General features: G+C 42.3%; 1 protein-coding gene across 1 annotated transcript in view; it reads right to left on the bottom strand.

The window, feature by feature from the left end:
* The window catches only part of SLC28A3 (solute carrier family 28 member 3), a 173,294-nt gene extending 161,616 nt beyond the window's left edge, over positions 1–11,678 (bottom strand). Inside the window, exon 1 of the mRNA XM_069762596.1 lies at positions 11,501–11,678. Within this exon, the coding sequence (XP_069618697.1) occupies positions 11,501–11,560 (60 nt within the window). The 5' untranslated portion in view covers positions 11,561–11,678. The remainder of the gene's footprint in view (positions 1–11,500) is intronic.
* Between the last annotated feature and the right edge of the window lie 3,842 nt (positions 11,679–15,520).

Here is a 15,520-nt window from a genome sequence, read left to right as displayed (position 1 = left end):
GGCAATTTTGCCTGCTCCGTCCACACTCACACTACACAGATATTATACTTGCTCCAATTAGGCCTCTGCCTACACTCTGTTTTTAGTATTTACCCTGGGTTCCAGCACCGCCAGCTGTTTCCCAGCAGTGTCTTTGGCACGGGTACTCCCTCCTGCCCAGCCTGGTTCCCGCACGCCAGCTGTTTCCGGGTAGTGTCATCGTCACTTTGCCTCCAATACGTTGTCCTGTCGTGTTGCGGTTGGGTTAGCCGACTCTATGGTGCCTGCAGTTTAGGTGCTTCCTATGTGGGCTGTGAGATCTGGCAATCAAGGCCAGTTCTGTTGTGCCAATAGGACAAGCTCCCCCTGTAGGACTGTGGGTTTTGGTAACTGCGGCCGGCTCGCGGCCTTGCTACTTTTTTTCATGTGGACCGTCTGCTGCCTATCTGAGTTCCAGCACCATTAGCTGGTTCTTTGGAAGTCATTCTTGAATAGGTCCCCCTGGGTTCCAGTACCGCCAGCTGTTTCCAGGCAGAGCCTTTGGCTTAGGTGCCTCCTTCTCGGTATCCGAGTTGCACCAACGTGTGGTGGTCCTTGGTAGTGCTTTCTGGCACGGGTACCTCCTGCTTAGTAACCGGGTTCCAGTACAGTCAACTGGTCTTCGGTAGCTCCATTGGCTCTTTTACCTTCAGCTAACCATCCGGGTTCCAGTACTGCCAGCTGGTTCTTGGTAGTTCCTCAGCCTTCTTATACCTTCTGCTTCATTTCCAAGTTCAAGCTTTTTGACATGGTTTTTGGTAATCACTCTGTATCTCCCTGACGACGACCCTAAAGATGACGACCCTGAAGACCACCCTGAAGAAGACGACGATCCCAAAGACGACGACCCCGGAGACGATGACCCTGAAGACCACCCCGAAGAAGACGATGACCCCGGAAACTATGACCCCGGAGACGACAACCCCGGAGACGATGACCCTGGAGATGACGACCCTGACGACCACCCCGAAGAAGACCAAGAAGATGACCCTGAAGAAGATGACCAAAAGGACAAAGAACAAGAAGACAACCACCAAGACACAGAAGAACAAGAGACAGAAGACCAAAAAGCAGAACAAGAAGCTGCAGAACAAAAAGCAGAAGAACATTGAGCATAAGACTAAAAATCAGAGCAAAAGATATTATCTAATTTATAAGTAGAAGAAGACTAAGCAGTGTATGGGGGTGAGTCCATTCCTCCTCGTGGTGCCCCTGGATAAAACCTGCCGATGCAGGCAAAACTGAACGCGGACAAATCCTGTTGTAAATCTTTTGTGACAGGCAGAACGGAAGGTGTAATCTTCAAACTTTTATAGATAACAACTACAGGAATGCCTGTCACAAATAAGAATATGATGAAGAAGAAGAAGAATATGAAGAAGATGAAGAAGTAGAATATGAAGAAGAAGAATAGTTGAATAAGAAGAATATGAAGAATGTAAAAAAAGAATAATAGGAAGAAGGTGAAGAAGAAGAAGATGAATAAGGTGTAGAAGAAGTTGATGAAAAAGATGCTGCTGAGGATGATGAAAGAGAAATTGTGGGAGAAGTAAAAAAGAAGGTGAAGAGCATGGGAGTAGCGAAACATAAATATCTGACAAAATATAAAAAAGCTTAACATAGTCAATATCTTTGTAACTCCGAAGGTCTTAAAAAAAATTAATTCCTGCTATTCCATTTTATTGGGCTAAACCTCTATGCCTTTAATGTCTCCTCCACCTCCCCCAATACATTCTACATTATTCTTAGTTGTTTTCCTTCATGTAGAATTAACCTACAAGGGAAGAAAGGGTTTATTTTAATTCCGATATTTGTGACCCATTGACATGCATTGGTTTCCAGTATCGGAATTGGCGATACCCGATATTTTTTGGGTATCGGTCTGATCCAATCCGATTAGATATTTCCCGATATCAGAAGGTATCGCTCAACACTACTGACAACATGTCTCCGAAGTTTCAAGCAATAAATTTTGTATTTATTTTCGGAAAATGAGAAATGGTCAAAATAACAAAAAAAATGCATTGCTTGCAGACCTCAAATAATGCAAAAAAAGAAAACAAGTTCATAATCATTTAGAAACAACAATACTAATGTTTTAACTCAGGTAGAGTTTAGAAATCAATATTTTGCGGAATAACCATTATTTTTAATCACAGCTTTCATGCATCTTGGCATGCTTTCCACCAGTCTTTCACACTGCTTTTGGGTGACCTTATGCCACTACTGGTACAAAAATGAAAGCAGTTCTTCTTTGTTTGATGGCTTGTGACTATCCATCTTCCTCTTGATTACATTCCAAAGGTTTTCACTGGGGTTCAGGTATGGAGATAGATTGGGCTGGCTATAACAGAGATTTGATGTTGTGGTCCTTTATCCACACCTTGATTGACCTAGCTTTGTGGCATGGCGCATTGTCCTGCTGAAAAAAACAGTCCTCAGAGTTGGGGGAACATTGCCTGAACATTGACTCTCTTTCTTGGTCAAATAGCCCTTAGACTGCCTATAGGTGTGTTTGGGGTCATTGTCCTGTTGAAAAATAAATGATGGTCCAACTAAACGCAAACCAGATGGAATAGCATGCCGCTGCAAGATACTGTGGTAGCCATGCTGGTTCAGTATGCCTTCAATTTTGAATAAATCCCCAACAGTGTCACCAGCAAACCACCCCCACACCATCACACCTGCTCCTCCATGCTTCACGGTGGGAACCAGGCATGTAGAGTCCATCCGTTCACCTTTTCTGCATCGCACAAAGACACAGTGGTTGGAACCAAAGATCTCAAATTTGGACTCATCAGACCAAAGCACAGATTTCCACTGGCCTAATGTCCATTCCTTGTGTTCTTTAGCCCAAACAAGTCTCTTCTGCTTGTTGCCTGTCCTTAGCAGTGGTTTCCTAGCAGCTATTTTGCCATGAAGGCCTGCTGCACAAAGTCTTCAATTTCTGAGGCTGGTTACTCGGATAAACTTATCCTCAGAAGCAGAGGTGACTCTTGGTCTTCCTTTCCTGGGGCAGTCCTCATGTGAGCCAGTTTCTTTGTAGCGCTTGATGGTTTTTGCCACTGCACTTGGGGACACTTTCAAAGTTTTCCCAATTTTTCAGACTGACTGACCTTCATTTCTTAAAGTAATGATGGCCACTCATTTTTCTCTACTTAGCTGCTTTTTCCTTGCCATAATACAAATTCTAACAATCTATTCAGTAGGACTATCAGCTGTGTATCCACCAGACTTCTGCTCAACACAACTGATGGTCCCAACCCCATTTATTAGGCAAGAAATCCCACAAATTAAACCTGACAGGGCACACCTGTGAAGTGAAAACCATTTCCGGTGACTACCTCTTGAAGCTGATCAAGAGAATGCCAAGAGTGTGCAAAGCAGTCATCAAAGCAAAAGGTGGCTACTTTGAAGAACCTAGAATATAAGACATATTTTCAGTTGTTTCACACTTTTTTGTTAAGTATATAATTCCACATGTGTTAATTCATAGTTTTGATGCCTTCAGTGTGAATTTACAATTTTCATAGTCATGAAAATACAGAAAAATCTTTAAATGAGAAGGTGTGTCCAAACTTTTGGTCTGTACTGTATTATATGTGTATGTGTGTGTGTTTTGAAGAATATTTCATTTTAAAACGATGTGTAAATGACAGAGAACTGCTGTTTGTAAAAGTTCATGTTAAAATCGCATTGCATATGGATTGCATACAGATGTCATATGGATACATAGATGTGAGCAATTCGTATAGTCACATTGCAAATGGATTACACACGGGTGACCATACGGAGAACACTTGTGCGACTCTCGGCCGAGAGAATTGAGACGATTTTTAATACGTTAAGTATGACGCTGGCCTTAGAGGCAGGATTACAATGTCCCATAACAACATAAGGTGTCTATACACAGCTGATAACACAAGATCCATCATTCATAATAATGATGACACAGCTCAACCTGTTACCCCTCCCTTCACAATGACCTTTGCAAATGCTCAGAAGATTTTTCAGTATAAAAGATAGGGTCAGGCATGTTCATTGTGGCTCTTTGTAGTTGTACTCCAAAACAACAGGAAGTTAGAATATAAAAAAGCTCAAGTGGACAGATTGAAAATTGCAGGATTCTATTTTTTTTTTGTTTTTAATACAGTTCGTGATATGGCAAAAAAAATTAACAAAATACATTTAAGCCAAAAGTATGATTTAAACAATAGGTTGATTTCTAATGGCAAGTTCACTTTAAACACCTTGGCGAAAGGAAAGTTGATTTGTTAATTCCTACCTTGGCACTGAGCAGTCCGTTCATTAACTCATGAGCCAATTTCCCATACCAAAACCTAATGTGTGTTTTATCATTGAAGTGAATCAAAAATCTTTGGACTACCAGGCCATTTTTAGGCTGACCAGTGTATTCTGGTGATCAAGCAATTTATCAACAAAATATTATGCAAGTCAATTTTTGACTTTAAGTCAACTGTCAAACTCGGCAACCTGGAACATTTAATTTTCATTCAAGGCACATGAACATACTCAATGAGACAATGGCATCTGATGACCAAATTGTTCCACCTTACAGCAGATCTTAGTGATTGTGATTACTACTAGTTTGTTTGATCACACGAGCGTGCCACGAGGTAGTGAAACGGCAGGTCTATCCAGGTAATATGTACCGAGGAGATTGTGTGCAATATGGAGTGACTTTTCACATGTGATGTTTATGAGGTGACAGGAGGTGCAATAGGTTTTGACCTCACGGATTACAACTTGGTGGTGACTTATTGGTCCCTGTGTTTGGGTGAGTCTGCCCGTGTTAACGATACCTGAGGTGTATAAATGCCTGGTGGTTATGCTTGATATATCTAGTGGTGGGCAATTGCCCTACACAGCAGAGAAATGTTTATTCTCTCTGGGAATGGATATTCGCTTCACTCGGATAATAATTATTTTGTGACCCCATGCACTGGCACCCTCATGTGAAAGGGCCTGTAATAATTACTCCGCACTGTCACTTTAAAACTCTGGCTATCTGCTGTGAGTAGGAGAGAAGGACTGCTCTCAATAATTAAAGAAATTGCCAGGAGCACTTATGTATATATTTGAAGCAGAAGAAATTACTGTCTGTGTCTGGATACCTGCCGATGGTTCGCTGGCCTCTATTATGTCATTCTGTTCTGGTTTTGAGGCACTGATTTTAATTGTGTGTATTTTTTACATGTGAATAAAATTTTTCTCAAATCAACAAACACTTCGTGACTAAGTACAGTCTAATAACTTTACAGTCAGTATGTTTATATCAAATTTGGAGCGTTGCCCATCCTCAGTTTAAGGAAATGGGCTGGTGCGTTATGTTTATTATATTATGGCGCAATTAGTTTTAAACCAAAAGGAACATTCATAGGGTGGAATTTAAGAGCAGGCAAACATTTTATCCGAAATATATCACATTATCATGAGAAATTAGTTTTTATGTCTGATACACTAAAGTTCATTCTGTAAAAGATCTTTTTTCCTCCTTAATGATTAGTAGATCTATTCAATGAAATTTTACCTTGAGTCGAATTTCATGAATTTCACAGGTCGTAGTAAATTCAAACAATTTGCAATACGATTTGTGAGGATTGCAAAAAAAAATATATGAGGGGTGCCACTTTAATCACTGCTGAAGATAGCATCAGCCAGAGAGTGGGCTCATGATACCACCATAATGCTGTGCAGCTGTAACATTACATGGTCTTGTGCAGACAAACAGCAGGGACTATCACAAGAACTATAAAACATATGGGCAGGGAAATCAGCTGCCATTTTAAGATTTTTCAGTCTAGAGATAGGAGGTTAGAGTGTATAGCTCATCATAATAGGGAATATAAAGGCCTAAATCTGAGTGTGGTCTACTACTGTAGCACTAAAAAATATTGAAAATAGGAGTGGTAGTCTCAGTCTGTGAATAATAATCCAAGTGATAGGAAGGTTCTGGACTTGCAGTTAGTGTATTGTGATTAATATGTGAAGTACTCTAGTGCAACACCTAAATAACACTTTTTTTATGTCATGACACTGCAAACAAAGAGGACATTTTTTTTTATGAATCTTTTCCAAAAGAACACAAGGAAAAGGTTTTTTCTTTCTGAATCCGTTAGAAATAGACAACAACAGATGCTGCATTAACGGATCCGTTGCTCATTGACTCCAATGTTAAAAAAACAGATGCCGCAGAGATCATTAATGAACAATCGATTAAAAAGTTGTGTCAGCCCAACTGTTTTTCCTATCTGATTTCCAGCACTTGTGAACATAGACTAAAGGTACCGTCACACATAACGATATCGTTGACGATATCGTTGCTTTTTGTGATGTAGCAACAATATCGTTAACGAAATCGTTATGTGTGACAGCGACCAACGATCAGGCCCCTGCTGGGAGATCGTTGGTCGCTGGGGAAAGTCCAGGACTTTATTTCGTCGCTGGATCTCCCGCTGACATCGTTGAATCGGCGTGTGTGACGCCGATTCAGCGATGTCTTCACTGGTACCCAGGGTAAACATCGGGTTACTAAGCGCAGGGCCGCGCTTAGTAACCCGATGTTTACCCTGGTTACCAATGTAAAAGTTAAAAAAAAACACTACATACTTACATTCCTGTCACGTTCCTCAGCGTCAGCTTCCCTGCGTCCCCCAGTGTCAGCGCCGGCCGGCCGTAAAGCAAAGCACAGCGGTGATGTCACCACTCGGCTTTCCGGCCAGCTCTTACAAAGAGCAGGGAAGCTGAGGCCGGGGGACGCGACAGGAATGTAAGTATGTAGTGTTTTTTTTTTTACTTTTACAATGGTAACCAGGGTAAACATCGGGTTACTAAGCGAGGCCCTGCGCTTAGTAACCCAATCTTTACCCTGGTTACCCGGGGACTTCGGGATCATTGGTCGCTGGAGAGCTGTCTGTGTGACAGCTCTCCAGTGACCAAACAGAGACGCTGCAGCGATCGGCATCGTTGTCTATATCGCTGCAGCGTCGCTAAATGTGACAGTACCTTAAGCCATGAACCTGTCCCAATAAGCCGCATTCCTTTTCAGCAAAACCATGCCTCCTAATCACACAAGTTGTATAAAAGTGTCTAAAACACATGATAAATATATTACAAGTCATGAAAGACAGATTTTTGGTGCAAATGACACCGGAAATCTGGTGCATTTAGCTTGATAAATATGCTTCAGTCTATACTCCCCTCTTTTCTCCTCTTCCCACAATCGCATACAAGATTTCTTTCGCGTATCACCCCTACTCTGGAACCCTCTACCACAACATATCAGACTCTCGCCTACCGTGGAAACCTTCAAAAAGAACCTGAAGACCTACCTCTTCCGGCAAGCCTACAACCTGCAGTAACCACCGATCGACCAAACCACTGCACGACCAGCTCTACCCTCGCCTACTGTATCCTCACCCATCCCTGGTAGATTGTGAGCCCTCGCGGGCAGGGTCCTCTCTCCTCCTGTACCAGTCATGAGTGACTTGTATTGATTAAAATTGTTGTTCTTATTTTTTATTATGTATACCCCTCCTCACATGTAAAGTGCCATTGAATAAATGGCGCTATAATAATAAATAATAATAATAATTTTAAATTATAAAGTAGAAATTCCTTGCCCTTAGCTTTGGTATATTAATGGGAAATGTAAAAAAAATAAATGTGGGAACAGCAAAGATACCAAACAAAAGTCCAGCTACCAGATAAGCATTGTCTCTCCCTTGAAACCTTTTATCTGAATTCATTGTATGTTTGAAGGCTTTTATGGCTTTGGTCAATATAAGCCTGTATATTGTACTCCCCTCATGCAGAACATGTAAATAGAATTTAGAGATCTATTTAATCCCAGCATTAAAGGTACCTTCACACTCAGCAACTTTACAACGAGAACGACAACGATCCGTGACGTTGCAGCGTCCTGGATAGCGATCTCGTTGTGTTTGACACGCAGCAGCGATCTGGATCCCGCTGTGCCATCGCTGGTCGGAACTAGAAGTCCAGAACTTTATTTGGTTGTCAGGTCGGCATGTATCGTCACGTTTGACAGCAAAAGCAACGATGCCAGCAACGTTTTTACATGGAGCTAACAACCAGCGAGAACGATAAGTGAGTCGCCGTTACGTCACTGGATCACTCCTGCATCGTTCTGGTGTTGCTGTGTTTGACGTCTCTACAGCGACCTAAACAGCAACGCTGCAGCGATCGGCTCATCTTATGAATATACAGTAGCAGACTCCTTGCTAGACACACACTGCAAGATTTAAAGGGAACCTGTCACCAGAAATAACGTTGTTAACCTGCAGATTTGTGGTTAATCTGCAGGTTAACAGCATTACGATGCTGCTCTGTACCTGCCAGCATTCGGTATTCAGTCATGGAGGTGGAGGCAGCACCAGTTGAGTCACCGGTCTGAGAATACAGAGGGGCGTCAGTAACCGCATCACCGGTCCGGACTGAAAATGGCTCTAGATTGGGGCCAGCTGTCAGCCAGTGGCGGGGGTGCAGCTACAGAGGCCACTCTGTATTCTCAGAGCAGTAACTAAATCTCAGCCACCTCCGCCCTTATGACCTTTATACCATATGCTGGTGCGGATCATTTTCTCCCCACTTCATTCAGCTGCATGCAGGTGCCAGAAATCATCATAATGCTGTTAACCTGCAGATTAACCACATATAGGCAGGTTAACAGTGTTATTACTGGTGACAGGTTCCTTTAAGATCTCACAAACTACTGAACATTAAAGGGTAACTAAACTTATTTTTTTTAAAATTGAAAGTTACTTGGATCATATTTGCCACTTTGATCAACAGGAAATAAGTCAAATATCCTAGTGAAATAAATTATAAACTTTCATAACTTTCCATGCTCGATAAAATAATGGAAAAAAAGGGAAAGTTTACTTACTCTTAAACAGGGGTGTAATGATCACGATTCCACAGGTCGCAACCTTGACCGTGACCATGTGGGTGGGGGACTGCCGACATCAACACAAACTTCAACTGGATGTGCGTCCTTGGATGCACATGAAGCTAAAATGTTAGTGCTTCTGCAATACATGCTGCCAGACAATCAGAGGGCAGTAGCAGACGTTGGCACGCACATGACTGGGAGCGCATGGCAGTGATGTAATGCTCCCTTAGTTTTGTGCGTTGAAGTCAGCTTCATAGTGGATGCCGTGCAATGGTGGAGAGGGGGGAAGGTAAGTAGAATCATCTTTTTTTCTAGGCATTAAAGAATAGTGGCAGAATGGAGGACATATATACCAGGATGGGGGGTATATATATATATATATACCAAAATGGGAAACATACACACCAGGATGGGGAATATATAAATCAGGATGGGGGGTCATATATACCAGGATGGAGCCCAGGATGAGGGACATATATACCAGGATGGGGCCCAGGATAAGGTACGTATATACCAGGATGAGGGATATGTATACCAGGATTGGGCTATGAAGGGGAATATATATATATAGGTATATATCATGGAGGACCTATATATAAACCAGTATGGGGACATGCATACCAGGATGGGGGACTTGTATACCAGGACGGGGACCTACATACCAGGAAGGAGTCCAAGATGGGGGGCATTATTACATAATGGGGAAGGGCTTGGACTCTAGTTATGCCACTGTTCTTAAACACGCTAGTAGCAGACAGCAGAAATCTTCCTGTCTTTAACTACTTTATGTTGCCTTTAGAAATGGAAGCATAATGAAGCTGAAAGAATATTTCAACTTGTAAAGTGTTTTTTCAGTTTAGTACAACATTTATGCAAACCTGGGAGCATGATAATGTTTAGCTTGTACACAGGTATACAAACACCAAAATCATGAGAGTATTATAAACTGTATAGTATATATAAATAGTAAGCTATATTACTAAGAATGTGTATTATAAATTGGGAGTTATTTTTTACTATAATGTCATGATTTGATGATAAAAGGACATTTAGACCCCAAATTCACAATGGTCAACTGCCAGCAAAGCGACTGGCCTACAGCTAATTTTCTTAAGTCTAACATACACAGGAGTGCTTGGCCAAATCCTTCTGCATTTTTGATGAGACAACCGCTGCCAGAGAGAACTTATTACCCGCATTACAAAACCATCATCCATTGGACATGCTGGTTCTTCTCTTCCCCAATATCATCAGTTGGTGGAGAATCCAAAAGACACCACACACATTAGACTGTTGGCCTGTCCTGCTGATAAAGTGTACGGAAGTCTTTACAGAAGGAATGTCAAACTCAAATACCAAGAGCCAAAATTAAAAGCTTGGACAAAGTGGCAGCCAACCTTGATATTTCTAAAGAAAAAGTCTACAATGGAGAAAGTGTTTCTTATCATAAGATATAATGATTAACTTTTTCATATGGAAACAAACTAAAAGGGGCTGTCCCGCAAACAATTACATTGTAATTCATAGATCTCAAAATAAAATATTGGGGTAATATGATATGTTGTATAAGAGCAATAGAAAGCATATGGTCCAATGGCCTAATTTAAATATGTAATCACAAAGGATAAAAAAACTTGAACAATATAGATTCTGATGCAAACAAAAGTGCCCCCCAAACACAGTATGATACTCCCATGATTAATTCCTCCACAGTACCATTCATGCACACGATATGATGACTGTACCCCCCTCCCTCAATCCCCCAGACAAAGAATGGTGACACCCACAGTATGATTCTACAACTGTAATCCCCATACAGCCCTGCATATAGAATAATGGTCACAAAAAGTGGTCCATACAGGAAACTGGGCCACACATAGTCCTCCATACAGTATAACAGGGCCTCGCATTGCTTTCCATACAGTATAATGGCCTCTCATCCCCGTTATAGATTTCACTTAGTGATGCACAGACGGCCCAGAACGCATTACATTTATTAAGAGGTGTGCACCTTAAATTATTTTGCTGCATTCACTCAACTAAGTTATTTGTTAAAAAAACGACAGTCTTGATGAATTACATGGGTTTGAAAGCAAGAACTGTCCCCTGTTGCGGCACTTTTTTTTGAACTGTGAAAACTTACGGTATGTTAATCCAGATAAAACAAACTCATTCCCTTCCCTTTCCCACAAGCTGGAGGATAAAACGTACAATACACACCTCTTTTTCAGACAGCGCCTTTCTTACTAAGCAATGCTGTTTGGCAAAAAGTATTTAAATGAACAAGTCATAACATGGAGTGTTTGGCAATTTGCACTGATCTATTGTTTCGCTATATTTGTTATTATGTTGTTGACTGCACCTGTTTTGTGCTTGCTTAGTACACTTGTGGATACTCATTATAATGCAGTCTCAATATACACATTCAAATGGTGCAAAATAACAGTAATAGTAGTTTCTGAATGCTACATATGCTGATATTTCATCAGGAATGGGTGCTAAATGCAACTTGATTTCCATAATATGAAATATATCCAAGTGACCTACCTGAAAAGCAGTGTTCGTGAAACCAAGAGTGTCATCTCTGTTTTTTTCACTGAGCTCCATGTCAAAACAGCAAGAATTTGTAAATGTTCCAACCGCACAAGTGATTCTTGAATACACAAGAGCAGAGGTTTACCTGCCTGCAGTCACTCCCAGCCTGGATTTGGCTTCCTTGCTCCACCCTTGAAGAAATGTAAGTGTTCGTTCTTTCAGAGATTGCTAAACACTGTAAATTGCTCATTTCCATATAAAGATGGGAACTGGTGCAAGTTTATGTGTCAGTGTCTTACCCAAAGCTGACAATCATCTCATTCTTGCAAAATGTTCTCGCATCACACGTAGCAAAAGTTAGTTCACTTTGTGACTTACGCAGAAGCATACACAGAAATGTAAATTAAATATTTGAAAGACTTGTGTAATCCATGTAGAAAGGTAATACAGGACACATATACAGTATGCATGTGTGGATGTCGCTATCTATCTATCTGATAAAACAATGGAGTCAGCACACCAGTTCAAGGTGAAAAAAGGTGCTATTTAATAGCCCAAAGTGGCCACCAAACTTCTATGTAGAAGATCTCTATCTACCTATCTATCTATCTACCGTATATACTCGAGTATAAGCCGACCCGAGTATAAGCCGACCCCCCTAACTTTGCCACAAAAAACTGGGAAAACTTATTGACTCCAGTATAAGCCTAGGGTGGAAATGCAGCATTTACCGGTGAATTTCAAAAATAAAAATAGATCATTATTTCCCCGCTGTGCCATATAGTGCTCTGCACCGTTCATTATTTCCCCATAGCTGTGCCATATAGTGCTCTGCACCGTTCATTATTTCCCCATAGCTGTGCCATATAGTGCTCTGCACCGTTCATTATTTCCCCATAGCTCTGCCATATAGTGCTCTGCACCATTCATATTTTCCCATAGCTCTGCCATATAGTGCTCTGCACCGTTCATATTTCCCCATAGCTGTGCCCCATATAGTGCTCTGCACCATTCATATTTCCCCATAGCTGTGCCCCATACAGTGCTCTGCACATTCATATTTCCCCATATCTGTACCCCATATATGCTCTGCACCGTTCATATTTCCCCATATCTGTGCCCCATATATGCTCTGCACCGTTCATATTTCCCCATATCTGTGCCCTATATAGTGCTCTGCACCATTCATATTTCCCCATATCTGTGCCCCATATATGCTCTGCGCCGTTCATATTTCCCCATAGATGCTCCACATAAATCTGTGCCATTGATGCCGCTGCTGCTGCTGCAATAAAAAAAAAAAAAGCCATACTCACCTCTCTTGCTTGCAGCTCCCAGCGTCCGGTCCCGGCGTCTCGTCCCGGCGTCCTCTGCACTGACTGATCAGGCAGAGGGCGCCGCGCACACTATATGCATCATCGTGCCCTCTAACCTGCACAGTCAGAGCGCAGAGACGCCGGGAAGACAGAGCGGCGCCGGGAAGATGGAGCGACGCCTGGCGTGTGGAACGGGGACAGGTAAATATGACATACTTACCTGGTCCCGGCGTCCCGCTCCTTCTCCCGCACAGCTGGTCTTCGGTGCCGCAGCTTCTTCCTCTATCAGCGGTCACCGGCACCGCTGATTAGAGAAATGAATAGGCGGCTCCACCCTTATGGGAGGTGGAGCCGCCTATTCATTTCTCTAATGAGCGGTCCCACGTAACCGCTGAAGAGGGGAAGAACTGCAGAACCGAAGACCGTGGGACTGCAGGGGGAGCGTCAGGACCACCGGGACTAGGTGAGTATGCCTCAGCGCCCTCTCCCCCTCACCCGCCGACCCTGCCACCCACCTTGACTCGAGTATAAGCCGAGAGGGGCACTTTCAGCCCAAAAATTTGGGCTGAAAATCTCGGCTTATACTCGAGTATATGCGGTATCTATCTATCTATCTATCTATCTATCTATCTATCTATCTATCTATCTATCTATCTATCTATCTATCTATCTATCTATCTATCCATACAATATAAAGTTAGTTGTGCAAATGAAACAGACAATAGGTAGAAATGATAGGCAATTAGCAAGACAATCCCTATAAAGGAGTGGTTCTGCAGGTGGTGACCACAGACCATTTTCCCTGTTCTCATCCATTTCAGCTGTTGTTTTGGTCACTTTTTGCATTTTGTCATTGCACTCTAGAAGTACAGCAGCATGAGGTGGTGTCTACTTTACAACCCACGGAAGTTGCTAAGGTAGTGTAGCTCATTCAGGATGGCACATGTCCAAAGCACAGAGCAGATACCAGGAGACAGGCCAATACACCAGGAGATTTTGAGGGGTTATAGGATGGCAACAACCCATCAGCAGAATCCCTGCATCCTCTTTTGTGGAAGGAGGAACAGGAGGAGCTGTGACAGAGCCCTACAAAATGACCTCCAGAGGCCTCTAACATTCATGCTTCTTCTTAAACTGTCAGAATCAGACTACATGAGGGTGGTATGCGGGCCCGACGTCCACAAGTGGGTGTCATGCTTACAGCCCAACACCATGAAGGGCGATTAGCATTTGCCAAAGAACATCAAGACTTGCAGATTTGACATTGGGGTTCTGTGCTCTTCACGGATGAGTACATGTGACAGATGTGATATAGTCTTGAGACACTGTGGAGAATGTTCTGCTGCATGCATCATCCTCCCAGCATGACCGGTTTGGCAGTGGGAAAGTAATGGTGTGAGAAGATATTTCTTTAAATGGCTGCACAACCCTCCATCTGCTAGCCAGAGGTAACCTGACTGCTGTTAGGTACTGGGATGAGATCCTCAGACCCATTGTAAGACCATATGCAGATGCAGTGTCCCTGGGTTCCCTCTGATGCATGACATTGCTAGGCCTCATATGGCTGAAGTGTGTCAGCAGTTCCTGAATGATGAAAGCATTGATGCTATGGACCTGAATCCAATCGATCAACCTGGGACTTCATGTCTCATTCCATCCACCAATGCCACGTTGCACTACAGACTGTCCAGGAGTTGATTGATGCATTAATCCAGGTCTGGGAGGAGATCCCTCAGGAGAAAATCCTCCACCTCATCAGGATCATGCCCAGCTCTTGTAGGAAGGTCATACATGCATGTGGAGGCCACACACTACTGTCTTGAGGCATTTCCACTGAAGTGTGATGAGCTTGTAATTTGATTTTCTACTTTGAGTTTGAGTATCATTCCAAATCCAGACCTTCGTGGGATATTAATTTTGATTTACATTGATCATTTTTATGTTTTATTGTTCTCAACACATTACACTATGTAATGAATAAAGATTCACAACTGGAATATTTCATCAGTGATATCTAGGATGTGGTATTTTAGTGTTCCCTTTATTTTTTTTACGCAGTGTATAAACGAATGTGTGTATATAAAACCACACATATAGACACATAAATATATACAAGTGCTTGGATCGTCTTCTGCCGCTAGTTTTGACCAGCTGGTCAGTAATGCAGCAGTGTATATCTTCATAATTGGTTATAATAGCTTAAAGGGACACTGTCACCTGGATTTGGAGGGAACAATCTTCAGCCATGGAGGCGGGGTTTTGGGGTTTTTGATTCACCCTTTCCTTACCCGCTGGCTGCATGCTGGCTGCAATAATGGATTGAAGTTCATTCTCTGTCCTCCGTAGTACATGACTACACAAGGTGCAATCTTGCCTTGCACAGGCGTGTACTATGGAGGACAGAGAAATAACTTCAATTCAATATTGCCGCCAGCATGCAGCCAGCGGGTAAGGAAATGGTGAATCAAAAACCCCAAAACCCCGCCTCTATGGCTGAAGATTGTTCCCTCCAAATTCAGGTGACAGTGTCCCTTTAATCCAATTTCAATTTAATTGTGGGCCTCAGGGTAAAGGTTAATTTTATATATATTACATGGACAAAAGTAATGCGCCATTTCACATTTTATCTACAGGAGTTCTTATAGCATCCTAAAGGCATTAATATAGAGTTTTTCACATCTTTTACAACATCTTGCCTTCTTCTGGCATGGCTTTC

Source organism: Ranitomeya imitator, chromosome 1, assembly GCF_032444005.1.
Source record: "Ranitomeya imitator isolate aRanImi1 chromosome 1, aRanImi1.pri, whole genome shotgun sequence".
Taxonomy (NCBI): Eukaryota; Metazoa; Chordata; class Amphibia; order Anura; family Dendrobatidae; genus Ranitomeya; species Ranitomeya imitator.
Note: the sequence above shows the minus strand (reverse complement) of the source record. Positions and strands in the feature narration are given on the sequence as shown.